At 36.8% G+C, this 20,486-nt stretch overlaps 1 protein-coding gene across 1 annotated transcript in view; it reads left to right on the forward strand.

Moving 5' to 3' along the window:
- The first annotated feature begins 639 nt into the window (after positions 1–639).
- The window catches only part of LOC104274358 (kelch-like protein 4), a 40,301-nt gene continuing 20,454 nt past the window's right edge, over positions 640–20,486 (forward strand). The window contains 2 exon segments of the mRNA XM_009869964.1: positions 640–736; positions 739–1,051. Of these exon segments, the coding sequence (XP_009868266.1) occupies positions 640–736; positions 739–1,051 (410 nt within the window).

The raw sequence follows: 20,486 nt of genomic DNA on the forward strand, positions 1-20,486 counted from the left end.
GTAGGAATTTTACACAGCAAGATAAACAAATGCAAACCCCTTAAGGAAACCCACGAGCTGCGGGATAGTTTCACAGTGAATCGTTACCAAAAAAAAATCCGCGCAAGACGACTATAGAAGAATTCCCTTTAAAATCTTCCGGGAAATGCAGCATTGCTGATTAGCAGGCTCGACGGGAAAACCTCGTGAGATAGAAAGTCTTATCATTTGATTTGTCTGTGCCTTCCTGCATCTTAAGTTGCAGCTCAGGATCCCTGAGGATCATGTGAGGCTAGGTTATATATTAGGGAGCTGTGCTACAGCGCTGTGAGCGTGTAAGCCTGGCAGCTGGGTAGTGTTATGGTTGCTGCTTTCCTGTGCTAAGCTGATTTACTTGTTTAAGGTCTGACCTCATCATCCTGTCAGTATGGATTCCCACCTATACAGTTAGCAGCAGCTCAGCATCGCTCCAAGAGCTTGCAGTCTGTTAATCAGAAGAGAGAGGGAGAGAGCTACCGGTATTTGTTCTTTTGTTGTCTTTTCTTAAGAAGAGGAGTTGAAACACAAGAGATAACAAAGAATCTGTTTCCTCTCTAGAAGAATAGGCTTTCGTCTTTTTTTTTTTCTTTTTTTTTCTTTTCCCCCATCCCCTGGAAAAAAATGTCAGTATCTGGAAAGAAAGAGTTTGATGTGAAGCAGATCCTGAGGCTCCGCTGGAGGTGGTTCAGTCACCCCTCGCAAGGCTCCACAGGCACGGGGGAAAAAAAAGATATGAGCACAGAGGGACATCGGTTCAGAACAGGTTGAAGAATCACTCCCGGGACAGAAACGGGCTGAAGAAAAACAACAGTCCTGTCCACCACAACATACTGGCCCCCGTGCCAGGTCCAAACCCAGCGCACTATCGATCTATTCAAGCCTGGCATCAACAAAATCTGATAGAACAGCTCCGAGCAAATGAGGATAATCCCAAAACAAGCACAGGGGAAAATTGTGTCAAAGAAGATTCAGGGAAAACGGCACAGGACTTGCAGATGATCACAGAAGAAAATTCAGATGAATCGGCAGAGAGGTAGGAGTTTTAAACTCTGCACTTCGAAAGTCATGCTTCTATCCAAGTTATTCCCTGAAACTGGCTTTGCTTTTAACCAGAGCTCCTGAATGCATCAGTCTCACTTATTCTGTGTGCACACCCACACTCAAGTGAACAGGAATGCATTAACACTAAAAAAATTAACAGGACTGTTGTCAGGAAATTTTGATCTTTGCTTAAGACCCATCATTTCATAACTATCCCATAAAAATAAAATCTGCCAGTTTGTCAAATTTTCTCTGTCGCAGTTTATAGCATATTAGGGCTTTTTCTTGTCTTGATTTATGACATTTAATTCAATGAAAAAAATGAGCTTTCTGAAATATCGTCCTCATTCTGACTTTATCAATGGGTGCAACTTTGACAAATGAGAACTGCTGGAGGTGCACAGGCTGTGTGGTTGCCATCGATCTGCCAAATTTCTCAGTGCCTTTTTTTTTTTTTTTTACTGCCTTCTCGACAAGGGTAATTAACCTTGAACTAAGTGGAAAGGAAGTATCATTACTTGCTTTTTTGTAAAGGTTTATTTGAAATCACACTACTTTCACTGCTTGTTTAGTAGACTAAGACAAATACTTTCTGCAAGGTCAGGTGAAAAAACACTACAGCTAGGAAACCTTAAAGGTGTAAGCACAAAAGAAAAGCTATTTTTTAAGGTGTTAATACAGAGAAGAAAATATTAATACCTGTTATTTGGTTAAGTATGTCTTTTTAAATCTCAAAATTGATGTCAGTATGATTAGCTTATACTACCACTTTACCTCACCTTTACCCCACCTTGGACTCAACCTATGCATTTATAATGTGATTATTTGCACCATTTGATGTGATTGCCATCAGTCTTTGGGAATAATTTTTCTTACATGGTATTTAAATCGAATCTATCTTACTCGAAGTTACAGTTTCTCTCAGTAAAAACAAAGCTGACAGTTTGTGTATTTTTAGCAGTTATTATTTTTCAAGTTGTGCATCTGGTGTGGGGAGCATCTGCAGATTGAACAGTAAAAAAATGCATTCCAAAAATGTCATTTTGGAAACAGTGCTAGTAGTCAATATGTACTACATAAAAACATTGCAGAATAAAATCAGTGAGGTACGAATGGGGTAGTTCAGTATGTTTACTAGTGTACTAGTTTGTAATATGCAAGAAGCATACTCTTATTATTATCTTTTTGAATGACAGTCCAAATCTCTTGGGGAAAAAAAATAATTTTAGGCACACCTTGGAAAGTCAATTTAATTTGAAGAAAAATAGGGAACATTGGATAATCGAAGCAAGTTTCCTTGTCAGGTGAAGAACGTAAAAAAAACGTAATCAATTCAGTTTGCTGGGTAGTAAGCCACTGTCCCCTGAGTGACATTTTGTCCAGCTATAGAAAAACTTTCTGCTAAGACCTCATGAAGTTCTGTGCTTTCATATTTATTCAAATTTATGTTCTTCCCTTGAGCTGTTCAAATTTGAATCTTATAGAAAAGTTTTGGGCATGTATATATCTTATAAAGCTACAGAGAAATAGGTGTATTTTCTGCAAAGTTATCAGTGAAAGCTTTTAATGCATATTATAGGTTGAAATCTTTCTTAACATACACCTTAAAAGGCTGAATTTGTAATAAATCGCTTAGAAAGTGATTAATAACTGAGTTTATAATTAAAATTTTATTTCAAGAAAATAAAAGAGGTCATTAAAGATACCTTAATGTATTTTCAACTTCTCAAATATGTACCAAGAGAAATCATTAATTAAATCACCATGCTCTTCCCCTATAGCATCCAGCACAGGCCACACACAAATTAATACCCTAATTGATTGGGTAGAAATGAAACACTGAGAAGAAGAAATAGAGAGAAAGCCTTATATTTCTTTCTATCTGTATCTAGTTTGTCTTTATCTTTGAAATCATCCTTTTAAATCATTTTGGGCCTCCTTTTCGACACAAGTTCCACATAGTTACAACCAATTGCAACCAATGGGATCTGCTGGTAGTTAACCCGTCTGAAAAATCTGACCTCAAGAAACTCTTCTGACTTGCAGGCTTGTTTCTCGATGGTCTCCCATGACTCGTGACAGGTGAAGTAAACGAGGGCTTAAGTGACCAGAACTCCTTAGTTTTTTAGTAACAGTAGCCAGGTGCATAGCAGATAAAGAAACTGCTCGTTGGCACAAGGCTAAGTCCGGCCTCCCAGCATGCCTGGGAACTGTCTTACCCAGTATTGAGTATACTCAACGGGTGTCAGAGAGTCTTCTAGAAACATCTAAAATGACAGGCCCCTCACTAATCTACTCCCTGAGTGAGGATTGGGAGGTCTTCCAGCTGAAAAACTGAGAAACTAGCTAAAACCTGAACAGCAAATTAGTTTGTTTATTTGTACACTCTATTTTCCACCATAAAATATCATGGTATTACGGGGATAGTCAGAAAAGCTAAAACTACAGGGTATGGAAGAAGAGTAAAAACCCTCAGAGATTTTAAGTTTGGCTTACAGTAAGTAAGAGCTTAAGTGAGCTCTGAAAGAATGCATGGTAAGCTGTGAAGTGCTTCTGGTTCAGAAGGTGTGGTTGTGGAGTTGTGTGCACCTTAACTAGTTGCTGGTCATCTCTAACTGTCTGGAATCTCCTGAGGTTCAGGCTCCTCCATCAGGGATGCCTGGAAGCAGTTCTGTTTCTTTCCAGGAAAGCGATCTGGAAGTGGTCCAGGGACATCATCAAAAACTCAGAGGATCTGATTGCTAGGTTTTGTCTGAAAATTGGCAAAACTTTGCTCTTGTGTGCGATACATGAACCCCTGCCTGGGTGCACACAAACTGAAGAAGCAGTGATACCTCCTAATAAGACAAATCCATGATATTGCATTACCTTGATAAAGTCTGGACTCACAGGCATGACTGTATTGACCTTTCAGGATCATACATCAACGTATGCGTGCTTGCTAGGAGACATATTACGATTCTTTAAGTTTACTATTGAAGACCATGTGTGCTGATGAAGTATGTGTGTACCTCTTTTCGTAGTTGCCCAAAGGCAGTTAGATTTCAATAATGATGGTAGCATCCATTCATCATTTTTCTCTTAAGCTTTTTTTTCAAATTATATGGCTGAAAAATTGCTGACAAATTCTAGCTTGGTTGATGAACTCCAGTTTTGCTAAAAACACATGCTTTCTAATTTCCCTTATGAGACTATATATACTTCTAATTAATTTTAATAGAAACTTTTGATGTCATAATCCAAGCAGTTGGTACTAATGTACATGGAAACAGATACATGAGAGAAGGATTCTCTTAACTGAGGCAATGCAGTTTCTGTAGAGACTATGATGTTCGGTTATTTTGATAGTTCATTTTGAGACATGAAAACTCATCTAATAGTCTTTTTTTCATACCTTATCGTCTCTGACATACACAGGACTATTTTGGATATTATCCCCTATATGAGTGATTTCCCTGGAGTTCTGTTTTGACTTCTAGTAGCAGTTAAGAGTCTTGGCTCACATTCCAATGTGAAATAAAGGTACCATAAGGAAAAAATACCCTTTTAATTGCCACGGTATACCAGAAGCAATTGAACAGGTGCAAATGAATAGATCAGCATGCAGTGCCTGACCCCAATTTCTTGCACATACGATGCCATTTTTTTTTGTTAGTTAATAATAAAGAATACTGGACATCTAGTCAGATGGCATGTCAATCCTTCTGTGACAAAGTTGAGTCAACTATAATTGGATCAGCTTGGTTATCTGTGGTACAATTTAAGTTCATTATTTCGCTGGTCTTTCCCCCACGGATATAGGCAGCTTGTTGAATATCCTGCTCAGTGCTTTTTTGTCAACAACATGGTGCTAATCCCCATGCCTGGCTTGTGATTCATGTGAAACTCTCAACCCTGCACCAAAGACCTGTTCACTACCCACCTGTACATTTTCGCCGTTGTTTGTTCCTAAACCCAGAACTTTTATCGGATAAAGTCTCCAATTTGCTGAGCTAATGTTCAGTTCCGATCCTATTTAATGTCTCCAATTTATTGCCTAAATATCCAATTCTGATCCTATGCTCCAATATAATTGCAGCTCTTCTTGCAGCCTGGCATGATCTTCAGACATAATAAAGTTCCTGTCAAAGCTTTCTCTTTATTTCCTTCTCCCTCCAAGTAATTTAAACAACTCACGAAAAGTCATCGGAGAACTTCTGTGGAAAGTTCCTTAGGAACCCAGTTTGACTTAGCTTCCTCTTTATCAGTGAGCCACTGCTAACTACTTTAAAAGTATGATTTCCAACCAGTTTCACACACATTGCATAATGATTTACTCTAACCAGTACTTCAGGCTGCACTTAGTACTGTCTGATATGAGACTGCATCAAATAATGTTCTCATGTTCAATATACAAATGACAACTACTTCTTTTCTGTTCTCCATAATGCCTATTAACGAAGGACTTTGGTTTATTTTGACATTTTATTCTTGGCAAACTCTTTCTGTTAGTCTTCTCTTTTATTTCTAAAGTGCTTAGAAATAGTAATTGTTTTACTTCTTGCTAAATTCTGTAAAAGTAAAAGCTAGGAAAAGAAATTATGCTTCTGTCCTGTGGAGAATTTTATAGCTTCATTGCTACCTCAGGAACTAATTGCCTTCTAAAGATGACCTTAACCTAAAGGTCAAAACATGAATTTGAAACTGGAGACATTTGAAACAGGTTGTTGAAGACACTGCAGCTGATCTCCTCTCAGAAGTGAGGCCTGAAAAGCTCCTGTGGCCTTTCAAGAGCTTTAGCAGAGTGGAAGAGCGATTTGCAGCAGATGATGCTCTGGACACCGGTGGCTGATGAACACCCCATTGGCATCACTGAGATGCTGCATCTGCTGCTGCCAGAGCCTACTTTGGTTTTACTTATGAACTGAACAAAGGCACATGTAGTGCAGGAGATCATCGGTCACATGAATCTGAATTTGAACGGTATTTCACTGGAATATACTTGCAACCGGTCGAAAAACAGTAGGTGAGAGTAACCAAGAAAAACAACTTCCTTTGGTATCTGTTTGCTAACTGTAGAACATTTGTGAAGTTATAGACAGTGGCATCTGATGCAGGATTAAGATCTAAGAGGAGAATTATCTTTATTTCCCAGAAGCTGATAATTCGCAAGAAGGGATAGGCCGTTTTAGGTGATGTGTGAACGTAATGAAATCATTCTGACTAAACAAATGCTGTTGCCTCATAGATGAGCTCTTGGTACAGAAATTAGAAGCAATACGTCTCAAAGACATCATCAGAAGATTTTGTTCCTACTTTCTCCTTCTATTGTGACATCTTATGAGGAACTTGAAAAAGTAAAAAGTTTTGTGAAATTCAAGTGGGTCGAAATAGTTACGGAAAATAATTTGGTTTATATTTTGAAATTAATTTCATATTTATATATTTAGTCTGTCTTAGGTTACATAAATAGAACCACAGGATAATTTAAGCTGAAAAGGACCTATGCATGTCCTCAAGTCTAACCCCCTCCCTTCAACTCCCACCAAGAAAGCTATAATGAGAAAAAATACAACTTACTAAAACCGCGCAATATTTAACAGGCTTACATTTAACATGCAGAGCTTTATCGGATGAATTATGATGGGCAAGGGGAAAAAAAAATACCATTTAATAGTAATTTAAGAAACTAGGACAATTCTCCTCATTTCAAAACAATTGCTTTATGATTCAATTATCTTCTCATTTCCACTCCATACAGCTTGCTCTCAGCAAAGACAGCTGTTAAATTACCTTTTAAAGAGTTATTACTGTTCTTAAAATCACTTCTTAATGTCTCCAGAAAAAGTTAAGGAGATGATTAAACACATGCGACCACTGCAGAGCAGTTTTTACAGACATGCACTTGTAACATCAGCAAGAAATGGTACGGTTGTTGAAGTGTTCTTGGGAAAAGGGGCAGGCAGTTTGCTTGACTTGAAAGTTATAGCTAGACGTTATTCTGAAAGAAAAGAACAACTTTTTTCACTGTTGTTTCATAGCTGAAATGTTCACTTTGAACTATTTGAACTACAGTAGTGAGGAACATTACTAATATCTTTCACATTTAAATAAATCAATGCATTTGGTTGTTACAGTCAAATAGCTAAGTTATCCCAATCTAGGCCAGGTTAGTTTAGCTCCTTTCATTCTCCTATTGTAAAATAATGATATGTATTTAGAGAATGACTGTATCAGGTAATAAGATAAAGAATGTGGCTTGTGTATGGCATACCTGTAGGCGTGCAGGCTAAATGAACCCACAGGTGAAGCTGAAGTACTCTTAGGATTCATCAAAAGAGCTCCAGGTAAGTATAGGAAATCAACTTTAAAAATAATCTCTAAAACAAAACTACAACAAAATTTCTTCCTGTGTGAAATCAGACTCCACCTCAGTGATCAGATACACGGGCACGAGAACTTCCCCCACAGCTCTGACTAAATCTTCTCCCAGTCTTCTCTCCTATTCCAGGCAAATTCTTTATAGCCAAAACTCAATTCAAAGCTAATTAAAGTAGACAGAACGAAACCTTGGAGCCTGGCTCTTTCCAGCAATTCTGTGCATCCAATAAGTATTCAAATAAAATATCCTTAACTCCATTTTAGTAACTCTTCCCATTGTAATATGTTAGGATATTTCAAGTCTTCTGCTCACAGGTAACAAGAGAGATAAATAAAAGTATTTAAAGGAGCACCCTACCCTGTAGCCATTACTTTATTTGAGGTTGAAATATATGATGTGGTATCCAAATGACTACAGTTTAAAAATGTTTTGTCAGGAAATATGCACTGTATTCTCATGCCGTGTTCTATAGTTGCACAAGATTGCCTTGTTTAGAAATGAAACAGCACATGAAGAGTACATGATTAAAAGTTTGCTTCATCGTTTTCTCAAATCAAACCCATTTAGGCTAAATGGACATAGTTATTGGAAAAGAAAGCAATATCTGATACCTGATTCTTTCTTCAGTCTTGCTAAAGATAATTTGAAAATCTTTGCATGAGAATCTAGATCTCCTACCTGAGTATTAAGATTAGATGAAATTCAAGCTGTCTCAGCCAGGTTGTAACTTTTGACATGTATGACTTTATGACTAGTTGCATTAGGATCTGAAAATCAGCATCCATGGCTTATGTCTCAGACCTGTTGCTTGATTCTTACACAAACTCAGAGATATCATTTCATCTCTAGGTAACACAGTTTACTCAAAGATAACATTTGATATCTATTTTTCTAGGAGCTCAATAACTGATCAGTTTTTTCAAACATTGGAATTTGCCTGCAAACTGCTACTAACATGCAAAGTGGAATGCATCTACGTTATGACTGATGCATTATACTCTACAGTTGCACAGTTTATCTTCTCACGATAATATCACAGAAATCAAAGTCTACTACTTTAACTAGAAATTTCCTGTTACAATAAACAATAGAGACCACCAATACACTTATAATAAAATGTTTTGAGCAGCAAACGAAGGCAACATATTAGATAAAGTGGCCAGCCACTGTCATCATTTGCTATGCTTCAGTTTACCTGCTAAATTTGAAGCCGAGAGGATGGGAGGCATTCTTGCGAGAAATGAGCATTTTCAAAGCCTGTTCATTTCAAGAGAAGTTGAGAAAATGAAGAACCTTTTTGAACTGGGCAAATATACCCTGATTTAAATGGAAATTGTGAGCAAACCACTAAGAAATCCTAGGAGTTGGAGCAAAGCTATTTTAAGCTGTTACATATGGTTTGTGTTGCTAGGGAAACCTCTTTTACAGTGTTCATTTAGCACAGATGCTCAGGAAAGCTCTGTGTCTCCATGTCATACCATTTCAGAATGCTTCCGAGTGGCAAGAAATAGAGATGCACTTATACACTCGCGCAGACAAAAATATCTCTAATTTTATCTTAGTCATGTTCTACGGTTTTGGTGGAAGTTAGTTCTTTCTATTTCTGCCATGACCACAGCTATAAATCAAAAGCTTTGGAATTAAAAAACACTGTTTCCAGACTCAGAATATTTGTTAGAACATCCAGTTTTGATCCATGTGGGTTCATGTTTTAGATAGTCATCTATTTTGAGTAAAAAGACTGAATTTTGTTATATACGTAGTGAAAATGCAAGAAGGAAGACCAGCTCTGGTGACACCATTTCTGGCCCACCCTTTGGACACCAGGGCAGGTGTGACACCAAAACACATCATCTAACCTGCTCCATGCAGGGTTTACTGCTGCAGGGTTCTGCATTCTCCCTTTACCCGTTTTTTGCCCAGGTTGGTAACAGCCTCTCAAGATCAGACAGACCCACCTCTCTCTTGAGCAGAAGGCTCAGACCCTCAGCCTGCCGCTGAGCACGAAAATATGTGCTGCCTTTTCTTCTTCAGAGAGCACCAACTCCATAAATTTTGAAAACATAGCACTTGAATTATTGAAAAATAATTGCTTTTTCAAATTGTGCAATATTTGCCTCTTTTGGATTTAAGAGATTTTGTTTATAATTTGGGAAATGGCACTTTATTACTGTACACTATTTTTCACTCTTGGATCCTGCCACAAAGGGAGGGCATTCTCACTGTCTACCCCAGCAAGGTGCTTCAAAATTGAATTAAAACAATTCATGATTTCAGCTTGTAACCCCTGTGCAGGGTGGGCCTGCAAAGAGATGCAAAATCACATTTTGGGGACATGTGTCACATAACGGGTACAGAATTAGTCTCAGGAGCGTGCTGTAAGCTCAGGGAGCAGCTTTTGAGAGTTTTATTGTTGGACCACATGGTATGCCAGGAACCAGTATTTGGAATACTAAAATTTTAAGGCCTTCAAGTTTTGCTTACAATTTAACGATGGTCTGTAGTATGAATCCTCCTCAACAGAATAAAAAAAGCCAACAGAAAATGTGGGGGTTTTATGAAAGTATTTTTTAGAAAGCTAAAAATCTGTCCATAGATGTGCTCTTGAAGGAACTCCATAATTTGCAAATAAAGGTACTTACCTTCTGTTTATTCAATAAACCAAAAATATATTTGCTGATAAAGAACAGAATAAGATATACTCTGAACAGAAAAAATAAATAAATATGGCGTATAGTTCAAAACTATGTTTATAGTGGATATATATTGATCTAACCAAGCATTAATAACTGTAGAACCCAAACTTTCCAGTATTGCCTATTTGTGAACCATACTGTTATTTACTTATCAGAGGAAAGGAAAAAGAAGAAGAAAGAGATATTGAGTTAGAGGTTTGCAGGGTCTTAGCACTATCAAAACATGTTTAGGCAAGGTAGCAGAGAGACAGAAATAGCTGCTTGCTGCAGAGTAATTGGAGTAATGAAAACCATCGGTTATTTTAGATATCACAACTACAGCTTTCTCTATTTTGTCCAATACACTGGAGAATTTTGCGCTGCTTTTCTGCGTCATGAAGTGTAACACGAAACATATGTAAAGGCTGAACTAGGATTATACTGAGTTTTAAGCCAAACATACCTATATCTTTTGAAACCATACTTTGTAAAAATCCCTTAAAGTCATAATTTTCACGAGTCTCTCACAGAGGACATTCACAGAAGATTGCCTTCAGCCCAAACAGCCGGTCATTCCATCTACAGAAAACTACACAGAAATTCTGTGTATAAAGCCAGAAATTCCCTCCCATGCTGTTACTTACATCCTCTCACTCCCCTTCTATGTGCTAGTGCAGTGGCTCAGGATGGACTTTTGATCTTTCTGAGATGCTTGACCTAGTAAAATCATCCAGCAGCACGGCCAACTGGGTCTCCTGATAGAGCTTGTCAGAGCAGATTTAGGAGCAGCGTAAGACACCTTCTGGGAAGTTACACCACTTGGATCATGCAGAAGCCAGACTGCTCAATCAGAACACTGCAAAAAGCAAAGAAAAAAGCAAGATTCTAAGTCAGGACCAATGTTTTGCCTTAATTTGTTTGGTTTTTTTTTCATTCACTCAAGGATGCCAATAATAGAAGAGTTAATAATAGAGTGTTACAGTATACGAACAAAGTTGCTCAGCATGAAGCTCCCGTGGCGTGACACAAAGCATTAGAGCTCATACCTGCCTCTTATATCTTCATTCAAAATATAGTTCAATTATATTTAGCTGTTTAAAGTTTCCACATACTTTTCCACTTTGTGTTAACAGTGAATTCAAAGCTGAACTTAACACAATTAATAAAAGAACAAATTCAGGACTGGAAGGACAGTTTGGCTGGGGGACAAATAAAGCTCTGATATCTTTACTAGCAAGCTACTGAGCTTTTCTTCTTCATCTGAAATCTGCAATTATTTCCTTATTCATTTTAAACAATGCATCAGGTTGATACCTCATTTTTGAGTTTTCACAAGTTCTTTAAAGTCTCTACAGTTCCTAAAACATTCTTTGTTGTTCCCCATTAAGTGAAAAGGCTGCTATTTCAGTTTTACTAGCTACTGCTGTGACATATTGTCAATCAATTGATGATAAAACTCACAAACTTTTACTTTTCCTAATAAGTAGCTTTCAATCGAAACTATATTTTAAAATAATTTTGGACAAAACCATAAAATTTGAAATTTCTGATTTTTAGACTCCTGACTTTCTGATGTTACTTTTTTATGCTATAAGCTGTTGCTGACGTGTTTTAGGTTCTTCTATACCCCAAATTCTCTCAAATGCAAGACTAATTTCTAATGTAGATTATCTGGAGGAAAGACTTGAATTATACTGAGCTGACAGGTACACTTCTGCCAAAGTAGAAATGTAAGACCCCAGCAAAAAAGGGTGAGACCAACATAAATGTAGTTTCAGTTTGTCTGCTCACTTTAGTACATCAAATTGCACATTGAATTTGGAGGAAACATCGATTTTATTCAATAGAGGTATTCAGCAGATAGTGTCTAGCAAAAGGTGAGCAGGAAAGGCTGACCTACCCTTAAAACATTTCATCAGCTCTCATTTGATCTTCTTGCTGGTGGAAAGACGGTCAACAGGAACACGGTAGAATATTTTATGGTATTGCACATAGATCAAACAACTAGTAGCAGCTCTCTACAGTCATTAGAGAAAACTATGTGAGAGACAGAGCAACTTCTAGATCATAAGAATTTCCAGGCAGAGGAGCATCAAAGATTTCAGGACAACCTTAAAACATTTAGGTGGTAGCAGTGTTTACATTATTATAATTCAAGCCTTTTTAACTCTCCAGTTGGAATCCTCATTAAGTGTACTATTACCTCTTTCCAGTTTTTTAAATTACTAGGAGTCGTAGGATCATAAGATTACAGGATAATCTGGGTTGGAAGAGAGGCGTAAATAAATTTGCATTCTTCAGGAGATATAAAACATCTAAGGGAAGATTGCTTTTTCTATCAAGATTTCATATGATACTGTATCACACACTTCATTTAGTTATTGTTATATTACAACCACAGCAAAAAGTTGTAATACCTGTTTTATTGAATAAATGAGACAAAATTGCTCTGTTATTTTTTGTAAGATCACATTATATTGTGATTTTGCCTCTCTCCAGTGAATAGCAGAGGCACTCTAGGAAAACATCTGTCATAATAATAATATAACCAATATTTTTTTCACTTTTAATCAGTTCCATCTCTACTTTTTAGCCTTTCTTTATTTTTTATTTTGATTTCATATACTACTTTTATTTAGATTTCATGGTTTTATTCCAATACAATTACAGTGAGCTGATGTTGACACAGACCCTGGCTCTTTGGAGCACTTATCACTATTATCTGCCAGGATAAATGTCAAGTCACCCACAGCACCAAGAGTTTTCTTAAGACGTTGTCAGAAATAGTGCTAAACACACTTGATACTGTCAAATAAAAGAAGACCTAATAGCCTACCTTGAAAGGCTGTAAAAACAATTCTCCTTCTGTCTTACAAAAATGCTATGGCCTCATGAATAGAGGTTTTCTCAACAAGCAATTATTTTAAGTTGCTGTCCCAAAAAAATCTAGTTTTCTGAGCAAGCATACTAGATATTCAGTGGACACTGTTTTCTGACATTAGTAAAAATGCGTATAATAATGGATACTAAGATATTGCTCAGATATTAAAAACGTGAAAATCAGTGACTAAGGGTAAGTGCAGGCGATAAAGCACAATAGTCTACATAATGTGTAATATTAACAAATCCTTCCAGTACAGAAGGCTTTCAGTATATGCTGGTTTTATTATACTGACTTGAGAGAAAATCTACTCAGTTGAGTCAGATATGAATATAGCAGGCTAAGTTATTTTAATATCTCTCCAGACTTAGGTTTAAGCTATGTTTTCTGACACAGAAGACCAGAAGATAACAACTTGCTGGAGAATAATATGGGATCAGGATAGCTGTGCCTAAGAACACATAGAAATATTTGGTTATACCAGAGCAAAACACTATCAGGGTATAGTTACATAATTAGGAGAAGGGATGATCTGACCACAGATAAAATTATTTAGCTAAAAAATCCTTGTAGAACAGAAAACTTCAGTCTGCCCCTCAGGTGTGCTTTCCACCTCTTTGGCTGACCATACATTTATACACATTCTCTCTCGCTCTTTTCTAATAAACTTGTAGTTATGATAGGACACACTGACTAAGTAAGTTAGAAATCATACTTTTCTTTCTTTTTTCTTTCTCTCTCTTTTTTTTTTTAAAGTAGCATTTGAATGAATCCCTTTGCCCTTTACAAAGTACAAAAAAAAGAAGTGAGGAGCGTGTATTAAGGTATTACAATAGTGGTTTGAGTCTGCATAAATCAAGATGCTTTAAAAAAAATCTCACAGCAGTACCCATATCTGATTAGCTGCAAGGCTCAAACCGACAGGGGCAAAGATATTTGCTGTAGAGGCTGTTACTCTCTGCCTTTTCAAAATTCTGTTCACTGGAGACAGAACCACTTCATTTTTCTTCTTATACTCGTATCTCCCAAGCTCCCCCTTGCCCCATTTCTGCCAAAAACAGTGAGAGGGGATAACAGAAAGCAGGTCATCTTCCCCACAATCTCTCCCATCAGGATTCTTCCTAAAAGGTGCTTAATAAAGCAAGAAACATGGACTTAATTAGATTCAGCTGGCAATAGTCATGCTTGGATTTAAAACAACTTATTTCTTTTGTCATTGGTTGATATTTTGTTTTGTATGTCCTCTAAATAAAAATGCCACAAGCTCATGTCCAGCACTTAGGCATTACTTTTCATTCTGCACATTTTGACAGCTGGGGATGGTGCTCTATCATGCCTTCCGGCCACGTCATTTTTTGTTCTTTAGAAAGATGATGTTAAATTATCTAATGGTATTATCACTAGCTACAAGGAAGTTGAGCAAGAAGTAGTCAGTCTCACTGAATTTCTCCTTCATGACTTTTAATTCCCCTCCAGTATAATCATGTAATATAAATGTTAGGTTAGAAATCACGCATTGCAGTGACAACTGCAGAACGTTTCTTGTACTGTTGGAGTCTGTGTTAATCAAGACAATGAACTCTTCCTCATAAATTGCACAGAAATTCACATCCTGCATGGTAAATTTCTATGTATAATGACTTGGTATTGATTTTTTTGTTTGTTTTAGGAAAAAATGAATGGTAGTTAAAACATAATTTTGTTTTAAAATGGATTACACAACAATATTCCCCATGCCAGACGTACAATATTACCGTGCAAGGAAATACTTCCTTCTTCTGCAGGAAATGGTTGAATCAGTGAATTCATGGCCAAGCAGGCTAGTTCAAAGAAAAGGATAGGCTTTTAGTTGCTAAAATAAATCATAACTGCAGGTCCTAATCATCATTGGTATAAATAACGTTATGGCTAACGTCTTCAGTTGCTATGAAGTTGCCATTTCCTACCTCAGTATCTGAAAGTTTGAGCAGAAAATACTAGGTTAAGTTAGCTCTGTTGCTATCAGTGTACGGAAACTGATTTTATTACTGATAAGCCACAGCTACAAAGCAAGATTCAGGGTCTGTAATTCGATTTTTACAACTTCCTTATATGATATCTGCTTAACCTTGTGTAATTATCGGGGCAGATATATCTATATCTATCTATATCTATAGCTACATCTATATCTAATCTATATCTATATCTAATCTATATCTATATCATCTATATCTATACCTATAGCTAATCTATATCTATATCATCTATATCTATATCTATCATCTATACCTATATCATCTATCTCTATCTATTATCTATCTATGAATAGTAAGGTAAGAACTATTACACATGTGCAAACAAAGAGTAAAAAGCAAACTCAAGCCTTGTTTATTTTTTGAGAAAGAAGGCACATTGGTACTTGAGATAAGTATCCGCTGCCACATTTAGCACAACCAGAACAAAGTTTAATTTTAAGATAGTAACGTACATACTCCAATTTCTTTTTACCTGAAACTTTTCACTTAATTATTCTCTATTACACAATGTAAATGAACATAGCGTTAATTTTACCGGAGGACGATTATCTTTAAAGGTGATTTAAGATAGTATTAATTTAAATGACTTGCCTGAGACACTTCATCATTGAATATAGAGATATATCTACTATAATAAGCCATTCACGTGCAGTGTGCTCTCCAGACTGATTAGATGTTGTTAGAGCTCCAAGTTTTAAGAAAGTATCTCATGCTATGGAAATAAGTGGGTTTAGTCATGTCATTATAATGTTTATAGTAAAGTTTAATATTGTGATTAGTCTGAATCAGAAAGAAAACCATTATTTAAACTGAAAACTACTACTATATTATACATTTTGACACGGACAGGTCACTATGATGATGTCCCTAGTTCTACTGTGTAACTCAACGGCCATCAAATATCAGAAGAAGGATTTGCTGATTTTTGCTCCTATGGTCGTTTCAGGGAATTCAACAACTTAAACCAGCTCACCAGAAACCTTTTTGTTCAGGCCATGACTTGGGGCGTCTCCCTCGGAGCTGTGGGTTCTGCTCCCAGCGGAGGAGCCTTTTTGGGAAAGCAATGTGGGACACAGCACGCAAAGCCCCGGAGGCCAACAGGACTTGCTCCATGGCCTTTCCCAACCTATTGTTCTGACGTAAGAGGAGGCCAGTTGACTCCTAATTTGAATATCTTGGGAAACTTGTGACTGGATCTGCAATAAATTGCTGAGTGAGCCCTAAAATCTCAGGAATAAAATCCCCCAGACAGTGACTTCTGAATAGCGAAATTTTGAATAGTGAAATTTTTAAATATTTGTCTTCAGCAGTTGAACAGAAGTGATTCACTTAGTGTTATATTGCAACCAAAGAAGATCTTGACAGATCTTACTGTGCTTTTACACAGTAATAAATTACAGAAACTCCTTTCTACGTACGCAGGAATATCTCATCTCTTAATTATCTGTATAAAGCAAATCGTGAGCGTAAAACTCTAGTGTAGACACAAGATGCCAGGAAAAGAATGCATGAAGCTTTCAACAAAGCGTCTTCCTCATAGCAAAAGATCAACAACTGAGGCAGCACCTGCGCTAATAAGAACAATCTGCACTGGAGTGAGCCTGGAAAATAGCATTAGAATTAACCTTCTCCGTTAAAAAAGCACATATAGAATTTCCAAAGGAAAAGAGCTTACTGGGGAGATGGTTTGGATCTACTCCTCTTTGTAACATGAAATCACGATGAGGCCACAGCTGACAAAAAGCATAAAGGGCTGAGCAGTGCTCGGGGGCTCTGTGGTTTGGTTGCAGCCTTTGTTTTCAGGTGAAATTACCCCACCAAATACATGCTTTCTATTCACAGGAGAATTCAAAATATCATAACCTGAAGTCACCCTGATATGAATTATAATGGCATTCATCTGTACATTATCATGACTGGGGGGAAGAACCAGACTCAAAACAGCTACAGCACTTTCAGTGTTATGCTGAAGCTCCTGAGTTTAATGATATGCACACTTACACTCGTAATCCCAAATGGGAAAAGTTATTTTTACTAATGCCAGCTGAGAAAAGTGACAGGTTTATGTTAATATTAGCAATAAAAAAAAAATTACTAAACCCAGGCAGTTTCAAGAGCCCCAATTTCCAAAGGATTTTTCAGTATGAACTTTCAATTTATATAGGTCAGCAGTCTTCCCATTAACTTAAATAATTATACATTTGATTGCTTATTTCTTTATTTGCTGCATCTTTTTCTGTCATTGTTACTACCTCACGTTAATGTTACTACATCCACGGCCATCAACACACAGTAGAATTTTCTGTACTCTTTTTGATCAAAATTTTTTCCCCATATCCTAAAAACTTCAACACAACCTTTACCTGTTGCATTTCTAAAGAATAAACAATAAAGGTGACAATTGGACTCACGATTTTAAGGCAGAGTTCGGGACACTTAGGGTGTGGTACAATCAGAGCATCAAGCAATTAGTACAGGTGCATCAACTTAATCATTCTTTTATCTGTGTTCAGACACGGCTTCCTAAGGGAAATATTTTTATCTCGATCAGGTGCTCTGGTCCTGTGATTTTGCACGGGAAAACAGCATCTCTCCATCTCCAGCCCCACGACATTGCCCGACAGACCGAGGGTCAGAGCTCCAACAGCTGCACAGGAGAGAGTCTGCCCGCGCAGGGGCTGATGCCAGTTTTCTTCAGTAAGCAGAATCAAATGAGAGAGAGACAAAAAAAAATAATGATGAGGTGCCTTGTAAATATTGCTGCACAAACAAACTGAATTGACGAAGCTGCAGTTTTGTCACCACAGAGCTGAAGTCACGTTGGTGCTTTCAGCTACGCTGAAGTCCTTGGGAGGTCCAATCTCTAACTGGTATCCAGTTTGCTGCTAATGGCTGGTGTGATTTACAGTGCAGGGGTAAGGTCACTCAAAATCAAAATCTTTATCGCTGATAACTGAGCAGTTACTTGATTAAATTCAATTTCACAAATATTATAGTGGGTTAAATAGGTACAAATAAGAGTATGAATAATATCAAGAACAATAAAATTAACCCACTGCACCTCATCACCTGGTTTTTATGCAATAGTGTCCTTCTAAGCTTCCTTATCATCAGGTTTGCTTTCTGGTTTTTGGCCATAGGCACGGTTAATGAGGCACTTTAAGAACATACTGACTTTTAAAGACCACATGGCAAATTAATGACATTTATGCTTTATCATATCCTAATTAAATAATGAGGAAAAAATGAATTTATCCATTATATACTGATTAATGAAGAGTCCCATACTGATTATTGAAGAGTACTTTAAGAAGAAAGAAAATAAAAGAAAGTAATTCAAAAATTTAAAGAAGTGTAGGCGTGGAATGAATGAAAAAACTCATCACATCAACTCTCCTGATCAAAGAAATCATGAAATTTTGCCTCCACAACACCATTTTTGAGTCACAGCTTGGTTGGGATCCAGCATAATCTAGCTGTTACCTCAACTGTCATTTCTTAGCCTGTGTTTCATTCAGGCAATTATTCACACACAAGTGTGAGCAGGTCTTTGCAAAGTAAAAGCTTCTATCATATGCTTGCCTGTAATAAAAAAGTGGAGCAAAAGCAGAAATTGCCTGGAATGCCTTCAGAACATCGTCTGCCTTTGCAAGTGAATCCCTGATAAATTCCTAGTGCAGCTATGCAAGTTACTTGTGTCTCGTGTACATTACGCTTAAACGTGCCATCCTAGCTCGATTTGGAAAATGTCATGTGAAATAGTGTCGGGAGTCATCCCAAAGTCAAGATGACTTCTGACAACTAATGTTTTTCTCCCAGTAAGATCTGTTATCTTGTCAAAAAAAAAATTAAAATGGTTATGACATGATTCGTTCTGAACAGCCATGCTGGCTGGTATTTATCTCCTTCTTGTTGTCTAGATGCTTAATCCTTTTAGATAACTTCTTCAGGTTTTCAGTTTATATTGTCTACTTCACAACTTTTTGTTTCTTCCTTTGTACTATATTTTCACTATCTCTCACAAATCCTTTCAGGAAAACTCCCTTGGGTCTTTACCTAAGATGAAATTCATAGAGCTCAGCTACTTTGGAGCCATTTAAATATAGATTTATCTCTGCTCCCTCAAAGCTAATCCATGTTCTTAAGCCATTATTACTAATGCTAACGGTGTTAACACAACTCAGCACATCTAGTGAACAGGAATGCAAAGATGACATTAAGCAATTGGGGTTTCTAATTCTTCAGAACAGCTCATTGATAACTTTCCCTCCAGACTGAGTGAAAAACGTGGTTGCCACAGGGCTAATACACTTACAGAAACTTTTATTACTCAGTATTTGCATTTTGTTTGTCCAAACTTCTATATATTTTATAGAAAACAAATATTTCTCCATTTTCTATATGTTTCCTGAGTAGGTTCACATGAACCTTGAGTTCTCTTAATTTGTTTTTCTCAACACATTAACCCACACCACACACAACAAGATATGACAGGTAGTCATATTCATACTAACGTATCTGCAGCTGGCTTGCCCATCTTTGTATTACAGTCCACAGTATCCCCTATTATAATTCAAAATAAAGACATCAGTCTGAAGGATATTTTTACTGACTTCTTTAAGACACTTTAATCTCTGTCTTTAGTTCTCTCATCTCCAGTACTATATTCTGAAGTTCAATATTAGAGCCCTCTAAGGAAAAAAAAATAAATATTTTTCTTTGAATTTGATTTTTCCTTTCCATAATATACTATATCTAACATTTTGAATTGCCTGTGGAAGATAAAGCAGCAATTATAATATTAACAAAGTTAATGGAGCATATTCTTTGCTTCCAGTACTTTTTGGTCTCTGAAGACCTTTTTCTTTGAAATAATTAACTATGTTAGTGGTATTTCTGCTGTAGTTAAAGGTCATGCTATAAAACACGTGAAAAACATACCCAGAACCAAAGGAAATAATATTTAAGTCTCTCTGTAAGTATGTGTATCTTAAAAATTATTGTTCTAACTACAAATATATACACACTATGGGAAATTATTTGTTCCGAGATACTAGTACCGGGTATTTGCTGTAGGGCTGGTTGGGTATTACTTTAGTTGATTTCCACAAACATCAAGGATAAGTGCAATGTAACACATCCTTAAATACAGTATTTAGAGGGGATATAATGAATCTGAAGAAAGGGTTTTTTTGAAAAAAATATCATTAAAGAAGGCTCAAGATACAAATAGGAAAACACGGATGTTATGGAATATGAATTTGGCGTGAAGTAGCTGATGCAAAACTAATGAGCATATAATCCAATCTTGCAGCTTCTCCATTTTCAATGAAGCATTGAAGGAAAACAAATAAAAAAGTACAGTCATTAAACTCACTGAGACAAATTAATTTTTGTAAGCTGCAAACTACAAAGGACACACATTATAGGTGAACTTGATTTGCCCCTTTTTCTTTAAAAAGAGAAAAGAAAATGCATTTGAAATGGGAATGAAG

The sequence above is a fragment of the Apaloderma vittatum genome, unplaced genomic scaffold (assembly GCF_000703405.1).
Source record: "Apaloderma vittatum isolate BGI_N311 unplaced genomic scaffold, ASM70340v1 scaffold5345, whole genome shotgun sequence".
NCBI classification, from domain to species: Eukaryota; Metazoa; Chordata; class Aves; order Trogoniformes; family Trogonidae; genus Apaloderma; species Apaloderma vittatum.